The sequence below is a fragment of the Sander vitreus genome, chromosome 11 (assembly GCF_031162955.1).
Source record: "Sander vitreus isolate 19-12246 chromosome 11, sanVit1, whole genome shotgun sequence".
Taxonomy (NCBI): Eukaryota; Metazoa; Chordata; class Actinopteri; order Perciformes; family Percidae; genus Sander; species Sander vitreus.
In genome coordinates, this window is record NC_135865.1 from 24,997,233 (window position 1) to 25,012,782 (window position 15,550).

At 40.4% G+C, this 15,550-nt stretch overlaps 1 protein-coding gene across 1 annotated transcript in view; it reads left to right on the forward strand.

Moving 5' to 3' along the window:
• The first annotated feature begins 6,635 nt into the window (after window positions 1–6,635).
• Window positions 6,636–15,550, forward strand: part of wars2 (tryptophanyl tRNA synthetase 2, mitochondrial) — a 31,994-nt gene continuing 23,079 nt past the window's right edge. Inside the window, exon 1 of the mRNA XM_078262518.1 lies at window positions 6,636–6,740. Within this exon, the coding sequence (XP_078118644.1) occupies window positions 6,636–6,740 (105 nt within the window). The remainder of the gene's footprint in view (window positions 6,741–15,550) is intronic.

Here is a 15,550-nt window from a genome sequence, read left to right on the forward strand (position 1 = left end):
TGGAATATAGTGGTCATTACTATATATACTGCTAATTACCAGTACTTACACACCTGTGCTATGTCTGCTATCAACATACTGTATGCTAACTACATAACTAACTACATACTGTAGTCAAAAAGTGAATTATCAAACTGTATGTACAGAGCATTTATTTAAAACTCAATTAAATAAAACCACAGCAATAACTATATGAATAATAATATTGTCACTATTCATACTGAAGCTGAGGAAATGTCCTTTTGATCCGTCGTAATTCTGTTTCACCCTGTCTGCCTCTTGACTTCTGTCCTGTCAACACTACAACAGGCAATGAGACAAGGTGCTGAAACAGACTGCCTCCCTGAGGGACCCCACAGCCCCCACTGCACACACACACACACACACACACACACACACACACACACACACACACACACACACACACACACACACACACACACACACACACACACACACACACACACACACACACACACACACACACACACACACACACACACACACACACACACACTCACGCAGGCACGCACAAACGCACACATGCATGCACGCAGGCACACACACACACACACACACACACACACACACACACACACACACACACACACACAGTTGAACCTGACCAGGACACAGAGACGTCTCCAGTAAGAACTGGAGAGAGATCAAGACTAATGAAAAAATAAAATATACTGCATTGGTCCGTCACTTTTGTTTTTTATGTTGACTCTTTATGTTCATATATATTTGGTAACCTACCTTTTATTTGAGTTATTTTCATGTTTCAATAGTATATGTAGTGGATGTTCATAATGTATATAGTAATCTAGTTTAAAGTTACTTATGTGTCATCTGTCCTGTTGCACCTCTGCTGCTATTTCACTTGGGATCAAAAGGTTTGTCTCATAATATATTTTCATCTTATAAATATATTATTCCTATAGATAACAACTGCAATTTTTGTAATGTGACCACTGTTAGGCTGACCTTTATCCTGTGGATATTGTATCTCCGAGCTCCCCCCCGAGCTGTGTGGTGCGCTTTTGTCAAATTTTGGAAATAAAATGTTTGGATATATACATTTTTGGTCATGTTTTATCATTAAAACAAGGTAAAAATCAGATCATCAGCATTGGAAATAGTGTATGATAGAAAAGAACGATAAAAAGAAAAAAATGAACGAATTGATCTGCAGCACCTCCCCACGCTTTTATAATATGGGAACATCACAAAGGAGAAGAGGAGGAGAAAACAGATGCTCTCTGTGCCTCTGTGTTTGTTGATGTTCTGTCATCGTCACTGCATGCTGGTCAGGAGACCTCTGACATGTCAGTGAAATCACATCAACTGCTTCGACACACATACACCATTCCTAACCCTAACCCAACTTACTCAGCCTGAGTTTCTGCCAGGAGCACCGCTCAGATGTGTGTTCCTGTGCCTCAAGTTGGAAGCAGCGTTTAGAAACTAGTGAAAGGTTTATGTTCAGGCTTGTCAGTGAGAAATAATGACAAAATGAAGCCAGAGATTTCTGATGATTGTGTCTGATCACAGTGTACAAAGTCTCTTGCCTGATGAACCCTAAAGAGACCATAAGGGGCAACCTGGTAGAAAAACAAAATCAATGTTGAGACTTGTTCTCTAAGTCTAGACAAACCTGTGTAGAATTTATGAATACATTTATAGAACAGAAAATGTACTATCGAATAACTGAGTTTGTAATTCACAAGCACTGAATCATGTCAGTCTTTTCGTTCAGGGTGCAAAAAGCACAAGTCATCACACCCAGGCATGAGCACACACAGTATACACTCACTATATAGTGCAAGTACAGATAGAGATGGTCAATATATATGAATTATTAATATATATAGATAATGAATTATGACTTATGATCATTTTTCATTTTTTTATTATTTTGTTGAGGACTGTAAAATGTCACACAGAAAAGTGCCCTACATTCTTTATTATGGTTTGATTTGTCCAATTAATAGTCCAAAAACTGTAATATAACAAAACGAAAAGCAGCAAATCTACATTTTAGAAGCCAGAAAATGTTTTCGGTTTAAATGATTGATTGTACAACTTATTGTTTCAGCCCAACAGCCCCAACATATATTGGGATAACTAGAAAGTCAACTGAGAAACCATTTTAGATCAAATAAGCTGATGCTTTAAATCCAGAGAATTAAGGAACTTTATCAAACTGATAAAGGAAACAGTCATGCACAATAATTTGCAGCGTTGCCCATAACGCCTAAAGCAAAATACAATTCTCTATTATCCCATGGTATATATTGTTATATTGCACAATCCTACAGACATGCTGTAGGTGGGCATGCACTGTACATGTCTATATACACTGACACACATGCATATGTATGCAGACACAGATGCATTGAGATGACAAACACACATTGTTTCTCACATGCACAGTCAGATAGATTAATAATGAAATCCAGATTCTCCTCTGGGGAAGCAAACATTGCTTTACACAAAATACTTTACTGAATGTTTATTATGCTTGCCGAGGCTTCACTCTGAGAACAGCGGGCCGGTGAGGGAGAGACGCTGCAGGCTGTGTGCGGTCGGCCCGACAATTCAATCTCTGACACGTTCTCTGCTCTGCACAGTATCTGACTTTATTATTTCTTATCCCTCTGGCCAAATGTGTGTTGTGTGTTGTTCTTTTGTTTGTCCGTCTCGACTTCAGTCCATCTGATTCATCCATCATTCATTTGTCTTCTTACTCAGCCAACACATCTTCTGTTTGTCAAGGTGTCATTCTGTTAGCTGTCCATCCATCCATCCATCCATCCATCCATCCATCCATCCATCCATCCATCCATCCATCCATCCACTTGGGTGGTGGACGTCCTGTGGACTCCGAAAGCCTGCAGTGTCAGAGGGGAGATCCTGTCTTTCAGCATCAGGATCCAGAGTCCAGAAAGCACACACATCTTTGGCCCCTCACTCAGCAGCCCCCCCACCATCCCATCATGCCTTGCCTGGCTATATTATGACAGGTGGAGTGTCGGTCGTCACCAGCCGGACTTTCCTACCAGCATCTCTCCTAAACTCAGGAGGGCTGCTGCAGAGAGTTAGCATGTGTCCCTGTGTGTGTGTGATAGAGAAAGTATACATACGTGTGTTTAGAAGTTAAACGTAATGTTGTGTGTATATATTTACATATTCTGTAATATATACTGTACACATTCACTTGCATGAAGGTACAAAAGTATCAGCATTAAAATATACTTAAAGTACCAAAAGTTAAAGTATTCATTATGCATATTGGCTGATTTCAGAATAATGTATATTATATTATTGCATTATAATATATTGATGCATTAATGTGTACATCACTTTAATGTTGCAGCTGGTAAAGGTGGAGATGATTGCAACTGCTTTATCTGCTGGATAACCATTGGCAGGGCTCAATCCAAGGGGCGGGATAAACGGTTGTCTTTCAAATTCCCTCTACACGCAATAGGATAGCGCTACAACCAGGCAGACCAACGCTAGTTGATAGATTAAACTTTTGCTGTATCGGGTTGGCAAAACTCCGAACACATCTTGCTTTTTTAAGAATGACTTCAGTGCTTAACTCCAAGTCTTCCAGAGTCGCAGCCAAAGCCGATTCAAAAGACCGCTATTCGCCAGCAGCAGCAGCCATCTTCTTTGTTTCCAAATAGCAGAGAATTCACACGGAACCGCCGCAACTCTGCTGTCCTTATGTTAAGCCCGCCTACTGAGTCTATACACGATGTGATTGGCCTGACCAGAGTTTGGTTTTTCCAGGTTGCAAGCCAACGGAGAGTTGCTAGACGACCCTGGCTGCAAATTACATTTACTGCCGCTAGGGTGCGTCTAGATTTATAGGCTAGTATAAAGTAGCATAAAATGTACTCAAGTAAAGTACAAGTACCTCAAATTTGTACCTTGAGTAAATGTTCCTTTCCACAACCGAGAGTCGGACAAGGCAGAGGTAGAGGTAGAAGACATTGTAGACAATTATCATGGAGGAGGTGATAAAAGTATTTAAGATGTGGAGTTGTGGTGGAGGAGGAGGAGCAGTAGCAGGAGGCGCAGAGTGCCTGATGAGGATGAAAAATGAATTACCCTGATGGTGAAAGGAGAGCAGATTTGTAATGAAAGCACAAAGTTTTCACTCATCACCTGGACGGCCTCTCGCTCACCACTGGAGATCACGCTGCTGAGTTTGTGTTTCTTCTTCTTCGTCTTCTTCTTGTTCGGCTTCAAACTGAGCGATGGACACTTTTTAACACATAAATTCCCAGTGAAACAAAGACTGAAGAAACCTCACCACATTTCACAAAATTGATTGATACAGTGGATCTGTGAGATAAAAACAACACAAAAACTGCACTAATTCTTACTTATCTCCTTGTTCTACTGTACAAACAACATTTCACAGTAGTTTAAAATATTCAAACATCTAAATTGAAGCTTTTTTCTCCTTTATTTAAAGGTACCCTGTGGAGTTTTTGACCTGTACTACTACTATGGAGCAATTTTTTATGTGTTTTGATTGACTCGTGCATGCGCAAGGATGTTCATGTGTAGCGATGCTCAGTCCTGCCAATGGTTTCAGACTGTTCCACTGACCAACAGGTGTGGGGGTAGCCTGACAAGCCAGACCCACATCAAGATGTTGACATTGACAGGGCTCAATCTGAGGGGCGGGATAAATGGTTGTCTGTCAAATTCCCTCTGCACGCAATAGGATAGCGCTACAACCATGCAGAGCAACGAAGAAGGTAGAGAAGCTAGTTGATAGATTCAACTTTTGCCGTATCCGGCAAAACTTCCAGAAGACCGCTGATCCCAGCAGCAGCAGTCATAAGCCCGCCCACCGACTCTATACACGATGTGATTGGCCTGACTAGAGTTTGGTTTTTCCAGTTCGCAAACCAACGGAGAGTTGCTAGACTGACCCTGGCTGCAAATTACATTTGCTGCCGCTAGGGTGCGTCTAGATTTCTAGGCTAGTCTGGGGGGGTAAGGCACCAGAAAACACAGTAATGTACCAACAATGGCAGGAAAGAAAAAGACTGCTATCAAGTAAGGGTGTAGGAAAAATCTATATTTTAATTAGCAATACTGTATTGATTTTCAAAAACGCAATATCAGTAAAAAAAAAAACATCTTTTTGAATGAATTGAAACATAACAGTAGGAGTCTCGACCATGCCGATCTTACTCCAGGGCTACATATTACCCACATATTTTACCATGAAACTCACACACACACAAAATAAATACACTCTTCTTGATTTAAGGAAAGGTATTTCTTTTAGACTAAGAAGAAAAGAGGAGCAGGCAGGAGAAAAAAGAAGAGCAGGAGGACCAACCTCTACTGGGTGGCCAGGAAACAGGAGCTGAAGACTCACACGCACACACGCACACACACACACACACACACACACACACACACACACACACACACACACACACACACACACACACACACACCAGCATGTACAAACCCATCTCCCGCCAGTCGGTCTCTGCTCCACCGACCAGATCTCCCATCACCCAGGCGTGAGAGAACATACCGGCTCAGGTCTCTACCATGTGAAACACCAAAGAGCTCGGCCTGCAGCGCCTCAGGAAATAATAATGAATATGGAATGATAGTCTGTATTTTGTGCTGCAAATGCAACCAGATGCAAAAGGTGGAGGGAAAAAAATCAGGAGCAGATGTTTGAGAACCAAGAGTTCTCAGAGAGTGGCCAGCGTGCCCTGCAAACATATTGTAACCCTACCCAGCGTGTAGCATAATCACTTATAGTATGTATATCGCCACTTTGTAATGAGGTATGGTATGGAAAGGTTCTGCAGCTGCCTCCCTGGGAAAGTTCAGTTGTTGAGGAAGCAGCCAGGCCTAGACACAACACCACCCAATTATAGAGACCTCAGACAATGAGGAAACCACACATGTCTGACAATTTCTATAGCCTACTGTACATGTGGTGGTGGGTGAGTGTGTAATCTTACTGTTCCATAGGCTGCACTGGGTTCGGACATACAGTGCAGGCAGCATGGTGTACAGTTCAGCAAGGAGAGTAGAAGGTCCTGATTAGGTTTTAGATGGAAGAAACTAGAAGAAAAATATATTATACATGAATTTAACTGTCTGCAAGAATCATACATAGCATGTAATTAGTTTTTATGTAACTAGTACTTTAACTGTCAAATAAATGCAGTGGATTAAAAAGTACAATATTTCCCTCTGAGGAATAGAAGTATACAGAAAGTAAAGTACAAGTATGTCAAAATTGAACTTAGGTACAGTAGCCTACTTAAGTAAATGTTCTTTGTTACACTCCACCATTGGTTTCCAGTATTTATTCATATGATTATTCATTTATTTATTTAGAGTCTTATTTATAATAATGAACATGTTGGGTCTCCTTAACATGACCCCTGTTATAAGCTTACCTTTGTTGTTTGCAGTTAATGACATGTAGCCTAGTTAAGATAAATAGCCTAAAAAAATCCAAATCTGTCACCTTTTTTTCGACCAACATTTTAATTAGAGTAAACGGCTGAAACGCATCTCTCCCTTTTTTTTCCTTTCAAAGCCACCGTAGTATGAGGTCACAATCCAAGATGGCGCTTCCCGTGCGGACTAACTTCAAACATCTCTTCAGATTGATTCACAAGATTAATTCTCCTAAAAGATTACTCTGCTCTGAAGCTTGTGCGGGAGACAAGGTACGTGAAAATATGTTGTTAACAGAGACACGCTGTGTCTCAGCTGCAGCTTGTGACTGTAACGTTACATTGACACGAGGACTGAAACGTTACCCGGGGTTTGAGTGTTTACTCACTGTGTCCTCTGTTCACTCACTAAAACAAGTTCAATTCAGTCTTTATATGTTAAGGATTGATATGAATAAAGAACAGTTGTAGCTGATTATGATTTAAACTCCTTCTGTGTTTATTTAAACCGAGTGGAGAACACACTATTTGAATCAGTAATAAAGTTAGTGACTGAGGCTGTTTGTAACGCAGCATGTCAGCTGTCAATTATATAATATACACAGTCTCAAAGCAACAAGAGGACTGAGAAGCTTATCTTTGGCGCTGATGTTTCTAAATATGTGAATTATCAATTGTATATTCAAATCATGGCTTACGTGCAGTTTAGTGTCACACATTATTTTCCAAAAACTGAGTGTCAAATGATGAGGGTCTTGTTTGAGACAGGTTAGGGTTAGGGTAGCACAGGTGGTTGAGCAGGTTCATAATTAATTAAGGACATTGTATGGGGAATTTGGGACACTAAACTGCACGTATACCCAAAGGATACAGTTGTAACCTGTGGTCGAATGTTAACAACAATTCAAGTTACTTGAGTATTTCCATTTTATGTAACCTCTCAGAGGGAAATGTTGGACTTTTTACTCCACTACATTTGTCTCAGCTTTAGTTAATTGGTTTTTCATCCCCTTCCTGTCCAGTAAAAACCACGTATCTCCAGATGTGTTGATCTTGAATGTTTGCGATACACTGAAGGATGAAGTGTTCTTTTTGTGTTGAGAAAATTCTCCTACTTCTTACGTTAAATAAAGTCTTTAAAAAGCCTATTGGATCAGATGGAAAATGCATCATCACAAAGCTGAAAACGGGGCAGTTTTTTCCTGACAACATGACAGGTTTATTAGAGATACGTGGTTCTCACAGGACAGCGACGCTACAAACATGATGATCTTATAGAATATGATGCATTGCTGTAGATTAAACTACCCAACAGTATATAAAGGAGTTAAAATGAGCACAACCTTAAACATCTACAGTAGTAAAATGCAACATACCGGTACACATTAAAGCTTTAGTGTGTAACTTTTTGATATTAATGAACGTCCGTTACATTCAAGCCATTGCCAAATGAGTTGCTACAAATCTAATTAAGACTATCAGCTCCACACAACTCTCTCTGGATTTCTCAGTATGGCTACGTTCAGAATTCAGATTGTGTCGTCCGACTTTCGCCCGCAGAATCTCGAGTGAAGTTAATTACCTATTCTGAAGAGTCCATCATGTTTTTTTTAATCCGCCGTGTCCTCCTTGGCTACTAGCAACTGCATGGAGGAGGGGTGGGGGCTGTGTGCGATCACGGAAGGCTTGTATCATGTGGACGCGCCGACAGTTTTGTTGTCATTACTTAGAATTCCTCATGGGGGTGACAGAAACTACGCACTATAGCTTTGAAAGGAATAGTTCGGATTTTTTGAAGTAGTGGGGTTGTATGAGGTACTCCTCCATAGTCACTGTATTAGCTACAGTAGATGGCGGACGGCACACCCCCAGTTTGGAGAAGCAGACAGGAGGACAGTCACGGAAGCTAAGCAATATACTGCTGTGGTCGAGTGCAGCAGCTAAACATTTGAGCCACCTAAAAAAAAAATCAATATACATATAGAATATTTTCATAGCTTTTCGCACCAAATGCTTGCTTGTTGGGTCTCTGTTAATTATAGTGTTGTCTAGACCTACTTTTTCTGTAAGGTTTCCTGAGATAACGTCTGTTGACACTGAATAAAATTGAATTGATTTGAACTTTACCTTGCCATCGCACAGCCCTGTTTAAGTTTAAGCGGGGGGGGACTGAAGCCTTTATTTATGCTCTCGTCAAAGCCACCAGACTCCATTGACAAAAACAGTACTATTGAAATGTGTGCCCATGCATCACTTAGTGAAAGCTATCGAAGTGTCACATTTGTCAATGATTCTTTGTCTTGTTTATTTTTTTTCTTTGATCAGATATTGCTGACTAATGCATTGGGAAGTTTGGCATATTTTTTTAGCATTATTTGACATTCCTCAAACTAAAATATTTTAAAAGTATTGTTTGGTGTCATTACCAACACTCCCACTGGCACCAGTATCAAAACATTTAAAATAATGCCTGCTTATTTGCACTTGTACACATGTTTATGGTGTTTGCATAATCCTGAATGCAGGAATATCATGTTCTTTTGTGTGACTGGACTTGCAGTTGTCATTAGTGGTGCATTGAGTGATTACCAATCACAACTGTCTGACAGAAAGTCCATCCGTGATTGGATAACTTCTGCTGATGAGTTTAGTCATTTCTGTTGACTTTTGTAACCAGAAAACCTACTAAGTGTATTATGGTTATGGCCATTCTGTGGAGTCCGAGAGGAAGACCTTGAAGGTTAAAACTCTGCACTATTAAAGCCTTAGGAGCTTGGAGGTTTCAGTGTGCTGACAGCCTCTCCTTTTCCTTTTCTAGCTAGTTTTTTCGTCCTGCACCTGTACCCAGCTGGGGTTGGATGTGAACACTATTCACCTGTTGTGCTTTTTATTCTGTAGAGTCGAACGACAGCAGCAGCAGCTCAGTGCAAAATTAAATCTTTTTCATTACTGCAGGACAGGGAGCCAAAGTGCAGCACTTCTTGGAAAAATGTTAGGGTTTAAGTGTAACAGTCTCTTCAAACTGTGGCTGTTACATATGTAGAGAACACTGGCTGAATTGTAGCAGGATGTTTTGGTATTTAAAGCAGCTGCATTTAGTTGGAAAGCACAAAGTGTTTTCAGAGACTTTAAACAGTAACTGTCAGCTTCAGTGTCAGTTGCTCAGAATGAAAGAGTGAATGTTTTTTTTTTTCCTTCCTAGAGTACAGATGAAAGCAAACATGGTTACGCTCCAATCCCTGGGGGAAGGGCATTCTGGGAAATGAATGAAATTGTAAGATGAAGTAATGGAACTAAACAAGTTGAAGCAAAATGTGGTCAAAATGATGTTATCTCAAGAATTAAATGTGATGTGTGATGCATTTATTCATTTTTGCTGAGGTTTTACAAAACCACGTAATTGTGTTATTTGTTATCAAGGATTTATTTTTTTTATGGTTCCTGCATAAATATAAATCACACTTTTTTTTGGGGGGGGGGATTACTCTGTTTTTGGCCTTTCCTTCTCAACTCTGAGTGACACATCACATCATTAATGGTTCATTCTTGACTGTAGCAGCTTTCATTTGTGACTAGAACTTTTTTCCTTGTCTAGCCTGAGTTTATACAGTCCAGTTTCCTTTCTTAGACATGTGACATCATATCCTCAGTAGCACTTTTTGAGTGTACCTTTTTACTTGTTTAAATAGGCCTATAACTCAGCTTAGAGTTTCCTATCATTGCACGGCTGCCTACGAGAAGCAAATGGGGTGTTGAGGCAAACAACGAGTCCCCTGGTATGTGTAAGAATAACCAGTGTGTTTCAGTACAACAGCGATGCTAATTATTGAGCTGTTCTTGCATTACGGTGCAGTTATAAAGCTCAACCATCTACCGAAAGCCCTGTTACTGGTTGATGTATGAGCTGTTATACAGTATGCACGTTCACCGCCGTCCCGTCTGTATTTTGTTAAGACAAAGTCTCCGGAGAGGCTGGAGAGGTGTGCGACGAGAGGGGAGGAAGGGGTTGGAAGTAGCGGGGACTCAAAAAGCATCACAGCAGTGCTTCATTACCAGCAATAAAATCAGAAATGAAGTGTTGGTTTTCATTTGTTTTAATTTTCTCCAAATGTGGACTGCTGAGTGCACACCAGCGCGCTCACAATGCCCTGAGGTGTGATGTGCGTCAAACAAGACGCTTTTTCGGAGGTTCTTTTGCACTGGAAAATGTGTTTTAAAAAGTCACTGAACCTCAACGGACTGACACAAAGATGAAGTGCGACCTTTGTCAGATGCTTTGAATTTTGAAAGAAATGTTTGTGAGACAGCGGTGTGTGTGTGTTTGCTTCTTTAAATCTCGTCACTTGTAGTTAAAATGTGTCTGCTCATAGTAGCAAATGTCAGCGAGATAACCTGTAGTAATTTGACAGTATTGTCAGTGTGGTCTGGGGGACACAACCTTGTTTTCACAGCAGATTAAAATGTATGTATTTTTATTTTTTTTTCAGACCAAGGCAGGGAAGAGCAATGCTAAATTGGCTGGGTTACTCATTTAAGTTTATGAAGTGCCTAAAATAATACCCATAGCAAGCTACCTGAGCCAAAAGCAATGTCTCCAAATACCTAATTTACAAGCTGCTAAAAAACTTAACATATTCCTTTTAAATATTCATATATATATATATATATATATATATATATATATATATATATATATATATATATATATAATTATTAATTAGGGCTGTCAATCGATTAAAAAATGTAATCTAATTAATTACATACTCTGTGATTAATTAATCGAAATGAATCGCATACATAATTAAGGGTGCCTGAACCGATACTTTTTAAGAAAGTAAAGAAAAGAAAAGAAAAAAAAAAGGGTACTAAACAACAGTTGGTGGCATTAAAGAACGGCTTGTTTATTGCCATATAAACAAATAAGGCCATATGGTCAAAATGAAATGATTTAATAATAATGTATAACAATAACTAATTTCAGTAGTAAATTGTTGTTGAACCATCAGATGGGAAAAGGACATTTACAATAACTTCAAATGCACCACGAGGCTGTAGTTTACCAGTTTCATTGAACGCACCGTCTGTGTTGTTTCTCCAACGGCAGCTGCAGATTGTTACATACCGGTGTTGAATCCTCTACAGTAAAACACAGTCAAACTTTACACCGTTTAGCGTTAGCTGTCAGCATTTTAACCGTGTTTAATCCAGCTACTAGCTAGCGGTAGGCTAACGTTAGCTGCTGTCGAGTATAGTGTTAACTAGCGTCACATGCAGCGGGGTTTGTGTTTCAGAGCATCAGAGAGAAGCGCAGACATATCAGTGGCACCAGATTTCGGTAGCCAGGGTTGGCAGGAAGAAGATTTTTACGAGTAAATGTTCCAATTAATAAACCAGGCAGAACATTCTCGTCTCCCTCCTTCATTTTACAGTCCAATGGAGGCTAGAACGGTCGGGTCAAACGTCAATATGGAATGGATTAATCTGCGTTATTTATTTTTTTTATGCGTTATTTGTTCTCAGATTAGCATTTATATATATATATATAATTAACGCAGATTAATCCATTCCATATTGACGTTTGCATACAGACGAAAATCTGGTGCCACTGATATGTCTGCGCTTCTCTCTGATGCTCTGAAACAGACGTTACAGGAAACACAAACCCCGCTGCATGTGACACTAGTTAACACAATACTCAACAGCAGCTAATGTTAGCCTACCGCTAGCTAGTAGCTGGATTAAACACGGTTAAAATGCTGACAGCTAACGCTAAACGGTGTAAAGTGTGACTGTGTGTGTAGAGGATTCAACACCGGTATGTAACAATCTGCAGCTGCCGTCGGAGAAACAACACAGCCGGTGCGTTCAATGAAACTGGTAAACTACAGCCTCGTGGTGCATTTGAAGTTATTGTAATTGTCCTTTTCCTATCTGGTTGTTGTTGTTTTTGTCGTTCAACAGCAATTTACTAGTGAAATTAGTTATTGTCATACATTATTATTAAATCATTTAATTTTGACCATATGGCCTTAGCAATAAACAAGCTGTTCTTTAATGTCACCGACTGTTGTTTAGTACTCTTCTTTTTTCTTTTTTTTTCTTTTCTTTTTTTACTTTCTTAAAGTATCGGTTCAGGCACCGTTAATTATGTATGCTATTAATTTCGATTAATCACAGAGTATGTAATTAATTAGATTACATTTTTTTAATCGATTGACAGCCCTAGTATATATACATATATATGTGTATGTGTGTGTGACCTCTTGATGTATACAAATCATGGGAAAGTCATGTTTTTCTAAATTCAGTTAACTCTAATCAGGGCCTGAAGTGGTTTTGAATGTTTGTCGTCTTAAATTAACTGAAGTTAGACAAATGAATAGATGTCTGTTTCTCTGCTATAGCAAGAGATGTATTTCTATTTTGTTGCTCTACTGAACATTTTTCCTCAAAGTCTAAACTGACGAAGCTTGCAGAGAAGCGAACAAAGAAATCCTTGAAAAACAAGCAAATATTTGGCTCATTTCTTAGTGTTTGAGGCACGGCATACATTCATTCAACCTAAGTTTAGCTGTTGTGTTGTTTGCTTAGAATTAAAAGGTGTGTACTCTCTACAACCCTACCGCCTCACACTAACCTCTAGCCTCGCGTCAGCTGGAAGTATAAGGCTCCCCATCCAACCGGCCCTCGCCTGTGGTCCAGTTATTGACTGATATCAGTCATGTCAGCCCCGGGCTCTAGGAAAGAGGAAGTGACTTCTAATTTGCCTCTCTGTTCTCCTCGGCTCCAAATTCACTTACTCGGGTGTCAGCTAAAACCATTAGAGCTGCTCCTGCACCACATGGGAGAGGCCGGCGAGAGCGAGGAAACATGGCCTCCCCTTTGAGGATGTTCATTAACTGCCCTATTTATTTTCAACTGTCAGAAAAGCCCACTAATTCTCAGCAGTCTCCTCTGTGTAATTAGGTCTGTCGTAGTCATTCCCCAGTCAGGGTGCTCACTCAGACATTCTGCACGTTACCCATTTCTTAAAACTGTCCCATATGTCAACATATTCTTTTCTTTTTTTTTAAATTAATATCTAGCTAAGTTGAATTACAGAACCAGTCTGTAGCTGTTTGCCGACAGTGGTGACGGGGGAATCTTACTAGTTGTCCTGTGTTGTAGTCCCTGCCTGATCCAGCGCATTTTTGCTGTGCGTCTGACACCTTTAATTAAAACGTACCACGTATCTGGTGTCGTGCCTTTGAGCTGCTCTCAAGTCCGCCGACGCTGCCTTTGCAGGAGGAAATGACTGGACTCTTCAGAGAGGAGCTGCCGGTAGAGGTTTGCCACGAGTGTTACCATAATTACATATTGATACATTTATGAAGTGTGTGCTGTTTTATTTTTTGCTGCGTTGTGACTTTTATGTGTTTTTTGGGGGGTATTATTAGCTCTCCTGTCAGTCATTTGTTTTCTGCAAGCGAAATAAAATTAAACATGTCCATTGTCAACACAGAAGAAGGAGGAAGTGGTTTAATGAAACGATTTGGAAGGAAACAAGTAGCTTTGACATGAATGTGTTTATCTAACAGGGAAAAAAAGTCACATATGAATTAAGCTTGGCTTTTCCAGCTGCACACAGCTGCTTTACATGTGATCATGGGCATATTTCAGGCAAACTGCTTTGGTTGAAAGTACAGTACAGTTTCAGTCAGTGATACTTGTTTTATTAACTGATTAGTTCTTTTGTGAGAAAGGTAATACAACTGCTGTAAATAATACAGCTGTTTATCAGGCCTGATTTGTAACTTTTTTGCAGACTTTGTTGGCAAAGCAGGGGTACCAGCGTACCCAGCATACAGGGATTGGACAAACAAAACACATGGTCGTCTGCAAAAAATGTGATCTTGCTCAAATTTTGCCACAACTAAATGCATCACATTTCTTGTAGTTTACTTGTTAAAGTCTACGCTTTTAATTTTAGTGTTCACCTTGTGATTGTCAAAACGGATGACAAAACACATAGATTGTTAAGTCCTTGAAGTACATCAGTTTTGGTAAGATGTTTTATTATGGGCCTTTAGTGTCACATTGTGTAAAGTTTGTAGCTCTTCGAGTTTAACGTCTTGCACATTTGTACCCTTGTTGCATGTGCATCAGCATGTAATATGACACCATAGTTAATACAATATCAGTTGTCGCTGTTTGTCACTTCCCATAAACTAGAAGAGTCATTAAAGCTTCCTGTCTTGAGTAAGCACTGCCCCTCTTGGTTATCTCCCCCCCGGCCGTATTGAAGTCCGGTTCCTTCAGAAGCTGTAGCCTGTTAGGGCTGGAGGCTGGGGCTGCCTCCCCTGCCTGGTTATTTTTGGAGCACCGTCGGGCCCTGTCTGCGGGAAGTGCTGTTTTTGAAGGGCCTCCAGTCCCATTAATCAGCCGAGGGACCCCACGGCGCGAGCGGGCCCCGAGCCCTGGCCCGCCACACTGCAGCGTTCTGTTCCTGTACCCCCGCTCTCCGCACAGTGTGAAACTCAGAGGAACCTCATCAATCTCACCTGTCCCACACGTCAACCGCAGATTTAATCAAACGCTCCTTATGGGCCTTCCCCTCTGCTTCCCCTCCAACACACTCACTAGGAGGAAAAAAAGAAAAAAAGTCTTGACTGGGCTATAGTCACACTTTTATTCTTATTTATTTTTCACATTGCCTCCTCCATCACTTCTTTTTTCTTCCTCCTGCTTTATCCACCACTCCATGTTTTCTTCGTTTTGTTGCCTCTTTTGTATTTTATATACAGTGCGTGTGCATGTTTTCTCTGTGGTCATATGCACTTTGTTTCAAGCTGTGGTGTGTACCCCCTTTGGCTAAACACACACACGCGCACACACACACATACTCAGACACGTATGCTTTAAGGGATAAAGGGGGGAATACACTAAACCCCATTTCCTATTTGATACCTCACTGAAGTGCAGCTCTGTTGGTCTTCAGCGTTAACAGGTCCCAAAGTGACAGAAAGACAGAGATGAAGAAAGATACAGCAGAGTGGGCGGAGGTGTGTCAAGGTGCATTTCAGCATGGTGCCGGTGTTAATGGG